We start from the raw sequence: 7500 nt of genomic DNA on the forward strand, positions 1-7500 counted from the left end.
GAAACGTGCGTGCAGCTCTGCGTGCAGGAAGCGCACCGCCTTTGAGCACCGGTCAGCTGATGTCGTCACAGAGACTTCAGCGATAAGTTGGCGCTACCACGGAGACAGTCTGGCAATCACCTGCAATCTGTTGTTCACATTAACTCCTCCCAATCATGGGTTTAAAACTGACCGGAGACGCGAAGCTGCAGGACGGCGAGTTACCTGCAGAATGACAGGGAACACGAGCAGCTGGGAACCAGGCGCTACGAGCCGCATCGAGACTGGCTGTGCCGTCACAGGTCGCTCTGAGGCTGACGGTGTTGCGCCTCCAGCTTTCTGAATCCCCCAAAAATTCAGTGCAATCGCTGCAAATTCTCCAGTTTTTCCCAGTCACGTGATCGCTTTGGAAAATATGTCCAAAAGGAGCTGCGGCCAACAGCTACGTTCAGCATCCACACAGCGGTCCCCTCCATCGGTGAAACGCTGCACACTGCCCTGTCAGGGCGGGCTTTTAGTCGGATTATATCTGCTCACACGAAGCCAACAGGAAATGCTGCACACGCTGTGGAAGCCTGAGAGCTCATTAAAAATCGTCTCCATGACCGACACGCAGGCACAGACGCTGATTATCGGCAAACAGCTTCAGATATCGGATCTGATATTGATCGCGGACCCAGATCACATCGAACTCGAACGGCCGGAGGCGCAAAACAGAAGCGGCGTGTTTTTATTGATCACAGGGCGATGCACGGCTGCAGATCGATGCGCGCCTGTTCACGCTGAAGCATTTACATTTCTTACTTTGCTCCCAAACCTCTGAAGCACGGACCAATAATTAGCCGCCGTCTGAGGGTCAAACTCACAGCGACTCCCCACAAAACCAACGAGGCCGCCGTCACATGGCAGAGTGCAGCAGAGGTCAAAGGTCAAAGGTTTGTAAAAGGAAAACATCAGAAAGGTTTTTAAAAAATTCAGCTGAAAACGATGCTGAGCGTAACCAAGGCAACAAACGTGTTTGCACGAGCTCGATAATGAGACGCCACGAACCAATGAAATGGCTCGGACATCACCGGCAGACCAGAGCGAAGCGGGAGTGTGTGTGTGTGTGTGTGTGCGCATGTGGATGAGGTGCCGTAATGGACATTATTACTGAAACGCTCTCACACACACAACTGAAATTTTAGCTCTCACACACACTACTGAAACGCTCTCACACACACTACTGAAACGCTCTCACACACACTACTGAAACGCTCTCACACACACAACTGAAACGCTCTCACACACACTACTGAAACGCTCTCACACACACTACTGAAACGCTCTCACACACACACTACTGAAACGCTCTCACACACACACTACTGAAACGCTCTCACACACACTACTGAAACGCTCTCACACACACTACTGAAACGCTCTCACACACACAACTGAAACGCTCTCACACACACAACTGAAACGCTCTCACACACACTACTGAAACGCTCTCACACACACACACACCTAAAATTTTAGCTCTCACACACACACCTAAAATTTTAGCTCTCACACACACACCTAAAATTTTAGCTCTCACACACACACACACCTAAAATTTTAGCTCTCACACATACACAACTGAAATTTTAGCTCTCACACACACTACTGAAAAACCAAGACATTTCAGTTGAACAGGAAGTTCATTCTTAACAAGGAAACTGAAGGAAAAAGTGTTAGATTTCAAACAAACCACTACACAGATGTCTACTCAGCAACCTGTTAGTTAGGGGTGGGTTTTTATAATCGATTTATTGATTAAAATCGATTCTGGCTTTGGATAACGTGAAATCGATTCATTAAAATCCTGAATCGATTTTTTAATATAAATTTATTTTACCCAAAATGCCAGAATCTCAGGTGAAACCTCACAAAATTTAAAATTAATATTTAGGGAAATCGAATTTTTTAAGTTGCACCAAATACATTGTGTGATAGGGCATAGAAAAAAAAGATGTTCTAGGGTTTCATTTTCATCAGTACAAAAAGAACACTGATCCACCTCAAAGCCAAATCTCTTTTTTTAGAAATTCTGCCACAGTATTAGTTTTGTTTAAAGTGTGTTTCTTTAACTTTAGGTAGAATAGGCTATTTCATAAATTTTTAGTATGCTTTATCCAGTGTATATGAAATAACTAAATTAGAACCATGCCATGTAACCATTCTGTTGTAACTATGAAATATTTTGTCTTTGAAGAAACTACTAACAAATTTCTTATTGCATTTTTATCAAACAGCTGACATTGCCCTAGCAATAAATTTGGGAGCACTGATGAGAAATTATTGTATATCATAAAAATTTTAATCAAATGAAGCAGAGGCAGTGGGACCAGTTCACAAAATTTGTTATATTCTCTTTGAGAACAGTTTAGACAATATTTTTCTGAAAAGTCTGTGTAACTTAGAACGACAACGTTATCATCCAACAAATCTGTTATGAATATAATATTTTTGTTCAAACTAGTCACTCTTGAAAATTGATTTTTGATTAAGTGTTATTACCCTATTATTCCATAAGGTTGAATTATGGGGAGAAGTTGTGGGTAAATCTCATTTTCCCAAAAATGCAACGTCTGTTTTGGAAAGTTTGATATCTTTATGGGGATTTTATTTGCCGCAAAATCACATTTCAAAATAAAGTCTAATCCTGTATACTATTTTATTAAACAAGAATCATGGGATGTGGAGCTAAGTAGAGTCTGGCTGTGACAGACAAGATTTTAACCATTTAATTCTAAGGGTGCCAACCATAAATTCCAATTCTGGAGTTTTGATACCACCTTTATTGTCTCCCTTCACAAGCTGAGATCTTTCTATGTAATGGGTTTTATTCCTCCACAAAAATTCGAACACATTTCTATTTATGGTTTTCATGGTATTTATCGTTTTTTTTATTTTTATATCGTTTACGTGGCGCAAAAAAGGTTGGGGACTGCTGTACTAGCAGGTTGCTGAGTAGAAATCCTTGTAGTGTTTTGAAATATACCACTTTTTCCATCAGTTTCCTTGTCAGGAAACAACTTCCTGTTCAGCAGAAATGCCTCTGGTTTCAGTTGTGTGTGTGAGAGCGTTTCAGTAGTGTGTGTGAGAGCGTTTCAGTAGTGTGTGTGAGAGCGTTTCAGTAGTGTGTGTGAGAGCGTTTCAGTAGTGTGTGTGAGAGCGTTTCAGTAGTGTGTGTGAGAGCGTTTCAGTAGTGTGTGTGTGAGAGCGTTTCAGTTGTGTGTGTGTGAGAGCGTTTCAGTTGTGTGTGTGTGAGAGCGTTTCAGTAGTGTGTGTGTGAGAGCGTTTCAGTAGTGTGTGTGTGAGAGCGTTTCAGTTGTGTGTGTGTGAGAGCGTTTCAGTTGTGTGTGTGAGAGCGTTTCAGTAGTGTGTGTGAGAGCGTTTCAGTTGTGTGTGTGTGAGAGCGTTTCAGTTGTGTGTGTGTGAGAGCGTTTCAGTAGTGTGTGTGAGAGCGTTTCAGTAGTGTGTGTGAGAGCGTTTCAGTAGTGTGTGTGAGAGCGTTTCAGTTGTGTGTGTGTGAGAGCGTTTCAGTTGTGTGTGTGAGAGCGTTTCAGTTGTGTGTGTGAGAGCGTTTCAGTTGTGTGTGTGTGAGAGCGTTTCAGTTGTGTGTGTGTGAGAGCGTTTCAGTAGTGTGTGTGAGAGCGTTTCAGTAGTGTGTGTGAGAGCGTTTCAGTTGTGTGTGTGAGAGCGTTTCAGTAGTGTGTGTGAGAGCGTTTCAGTTGTGTGTGTGAGAGCGTTTCAGTTGTGTGTGTGTGAGAGCGTTTCAGTAGTGTGTGTGTGAGAGCGTTTCAGTTGTGTGTGTGAGAGCGTTTCAGTTGTGTGTGTGAGAGCGTTTCAGTAGTGTGTGTGAGAGCGTTTCAGTAGTGTGTGTGTGAGAGCGTTTCAGTAGTGTGTGTGTGAGAGCGTTTCAGTAGTGTGTGTGTGAGAGCGTTTCAGTAGTGTGTGTGAGAGCGTTTCAGTTGTGTGTGTGTGAGAGCGTTTCAGTTGTGTGTGTGAGAGCGTTTCAGTAGTGTGTGTGAGAGCGTTTCAGTAGTGTGTGTGAGAGCGTTTCAGTTGTGTGTGTGTGAGAGCGTTTCAGTAGTGTGTGTGAGAGCGTTTCAGTTGTGTGTGTGAGAGCGTTTCAGTAGTGTGTGTGAGAGCGTTTCAGTAGTGTGTGTGTGAGAGCGTTTCAGTTGTGTGTGTGAGAGCGTTTCAGTTGTGTGTGTGAGAGCGTTTCAGTTGTGTGTGTGTGAGAGCGTTTCAGTAGTGTGTGTGAGAGCGTTTCAGTAGTGTGTGTGTGAGAGCGTTTCAGTAGTGTGTGTGTGAGAGCGTTTCAGTAGTGTGTGTGAGAGCGTTTCAGTAGTGTGTGTGAGAGCGTTTCAGTAGTGTGTGTGTGAGAGCGTTTCAGTAGTGTGTGTGAGAGCGTTTCAGTAGTGTGTGTGAGAGCGTTTCAGTTGTGTGTGTGTGAGAGCGTTTCAGTAGTGTGTGTGAGAGCGTTTCAGTTGTGTGTGTGTGAGAGCGTTTCAGTAGTGTGTGTGAGAGCGTTTCAGTTGTGTGTGTGAGAGCGTTTCAGTAGTGTGTGTGAGAGCGTTTCAGTAGTGTGTGTGTGAGAGCGTTTCAGTTGTGTGTGTGAGAGCGTTTCAGTTGTGTGTGTGAGAGCGTTTCAGTTGTGTGTGTGTGAGAGCGTTTCAGTAGTGTGTGTGAGAGCGTTTCAGTAGTGTGTGTGTGAGAGCGTTTCAGTAGTGTGTGTGTGAGAGCGTTTCAGTAGTGTGTGTGAGAGCGTTTCAGTAGTGTGTGTGAGAGCGTTTCAGTAGTGTGTGTGTGAGAGCGTTTCAGTAGTGTGTGTGAGAGCGTTTCAGTAGTGTGTGTGTGAGAGCGTTTCAGTTGTGTGTGTGTGAGAGCGTTTCAGTAGTGTGTGTGTGAGAGCGTTTCAGTAGTGTGTGTGTGAGAGCGTTTCAGTAGTGTGTGTGAGAGCGTTTCAGTAGTGTGTGTGTGAGAGCGTTTCAGTTGTGTGTGTGTGAGAGCGTTTCAGTAGTGTGTGTGAGAGCGTTTCAGTAGTGTGTGTGTGAGAGCGTTTCAGTAGTGTGTGTGAGAGCGTTTCAGTAGTGTGTGTGTGAGAGCGTTTCAGTAGTGTGTGTGAGAGCGTTTCAGTTGTGTGTGTGAGAGCGTTTCAGTTGTGTGTGTGAGAGCGTTTCAGTAGTGTGTGTGAGAGCGTTTCAGTAATAATGTCCCTTACGGCACCTCATACATGTGTGTGCATGTGTGCGTGTGTGTGCATGTGCGTGTGTGTGCATGTGTGTGCGCGTGTGTGTGCGTGCGCGTGTGTGTGCGTGCGCGTGTGTGTGCGTGTGTGTGTGGATGTACTGGCATACCAAAGTAAATCAGCACTTGAATGTGTGTTTCTGTCTCCTCAGCTAATTAACCCGACGCTCGGCTTAATTGAAAAGGGCTCAGCCCTCGATTCCCCTTATCTAACACACACACACACACACACACACACACACACGCACACACGCACACACACACGTGAGCTATATGACTGTCAGCGAGTGTGTGGTATTGATAGAGGTGTTGGAACAATGTGGAATGAAGCAGTCGCAGCCCCCACCAGCTGAGGGTGAAGCTGATGATGGAGCTCCGCCCTGTTATGTTTCCTGACTGTGGACGTCATCATTCAGTCGAATCCAATTATCGACTCTACGCTGAAATATGATCAGGAGGTGAATGACTGGAATTAGTCTGGACCGCTGCAGAACTCCGTTCCCAACACGTTCAAACCAAAGTGACCATTAACCATTCAACGTCTTCCAGGTCACCCAGCAACACACCTACAGTTAGAGGCGGGGTTTGTTTAACCATGTGAAAAAGTCTCCGTTTCTACAGCAGCTTCAAAGGCAGGTGTAAAGGTCGACATGCGGAGGGGAAATAAGAGAAGAGACGGCGTGACGCAGACAGACAGGAAGCTGACAGAGCCACAGGATGTGATGTAACCTGAAAAAACCAGAACGGCCGGAGAAGAGATGAGGCGTGAGATCGTGCAGACGGGAGGAGTGTTCCTGCGGAGGGATGGGTGCTCGACCTCCCAGAGTTCCTCTGTAACGTCTCCTCTCACGCACGCAAACACACCACTGTCACGTACCTTAGTGCTGCTGATGCTCTGCAGCTTCATCTGCTTCATGTAGGTGGTGGTGAGAGGCACGTTGTAGTCAATGACCTCTGACACCTGAGGGCTTGGCCTGTCGTTCTCTGTAGAGGAGAGGAGGAGCCATTAGGACGCACGCAGGATCACCGAGAGACGAGTCCTGCTCTGATATCTGTTCCTGTGCTTCTAACAGCGAGCTCAGTGTGTTGTTTACACGCTTGGGTCTGGATGATGTCACAGAAATCAGAAGGAAGCTGTGTTAAAGGGGGAGGAGCTAGAGCAGCTTGTTTCAGTCAGATGATCAGGCTCAGCGTGAGAAAAAGAAGGATTATTTTGGACTGGGAGTCATGCAAAGCTGCTCTCAGAGAGTCCGGGGATAAAGACACGACCCTTCGTCCTCCCGAGGGGAGAAATGAAACCCGATTAAAGCAGCCGAAGAAGAAGTGAGAGAGTCAGTTTGTAATGTTCCTCCTCCAGCCGTGCTCGCACTCATTCAGGATGTGTCTAACATCTGGAGGCATGAGCGGCGATCAAATCAATTGGGGGGTACAGCGACCGCCATTTTTAAAACGGCTCAGATATTTGCATTATACTGATTTACTGTCGATCCATAATCTGTGTCACACACACACACGCACACACTCACACACACACACACGCACACACACACACTCACACACACACACACACACGCACACACTCACACACACGCACGCACGCACGCACGCACACACGCACACACACCTTTATGCTGTGTGTTTAGTGACTCCCACTAAAGTTCAGCTGTGAATTATTTAATGCAATTAATCAGTGCAGAGCGGGACACAGTTAATTGACACTGACAGCAGCAGGACCACCGTGTGTGTGTCTGTGTGTGTGTGTGTGTGTGTGTGTGTGTGTGTGTGTGTGTGTGTGTGTGTGTGTGTTTAAGAGAGTGTCAATCTGTGAATGTGTGTCGGGGTGAAGCCTCACCCCCGCTAGGCAGGAAGGCAATTAGCAATTTTCCCTCTCCGAGAGCCATCCAGCGTCAGATACACTCCGTGTGTGTGTGTGTGTGTGTACAGGTATTACCATCTTTGTGGGGACAGACAGCGCTCATGGGGACCCGGTCTGGGTCAGGCGTTCATTTTTGATGGTTTGGGTAAGCGGCTAGGAAAGCATTATGTCAATGAGATGTCCCCACAAGGATATAAATACAAACGTGCGTGCGTGTGTGTGTGCGTGCACGTGCGTGCGTGTGCGTGTTGGGATTCACGGGTCTTGCTCTGAGAATCAGTTGGACGCTGTGACTGGGAGGTTGTTGCTGCACAGAAACTCGATGGGTGAAAGTCGCTGTGATGGCGTCCGTTTGCTCCTCT

General features: G+C 46.3%; 1 protein-coding gene across 1 annotated transcript in view; it reads right to left on the reverse strand.

Moving 5' to 3' along the window:
- Window positions 1-7500, reverse strand: part of nol4lb (nucleolar protein 4-like b) — a 115975-nt gene that overhangs the window by 75626 nt on the left and 32849 nt on the right. Inside the window, exon 4 of the mRNA XM_026154952.2 lies at window positions 6140-6246. Within this exon, the coding sequence (XP_026010737.2) occupies window positions 6140-6246 (107 nt within the window). The remainder of the gene's footprint in view (window positions 1-6139; window positions 6247-7500) is intronic.

The sequence above is a fragment of the Astatotilapia calliptera genome, chromosome 20 (genome assembly GCF_964374335.1).
Source record: "Astatotilapia calliptera chromosome 20, fAstCal68.1, whole genome shotgun sequence".
Lineage (NCBI taxonomy): Eukaryota > Metazoa > Chordata > Actinopteri > Cichliformes > Cichlidae > Astatotilapia > Astatotilapia calliptera.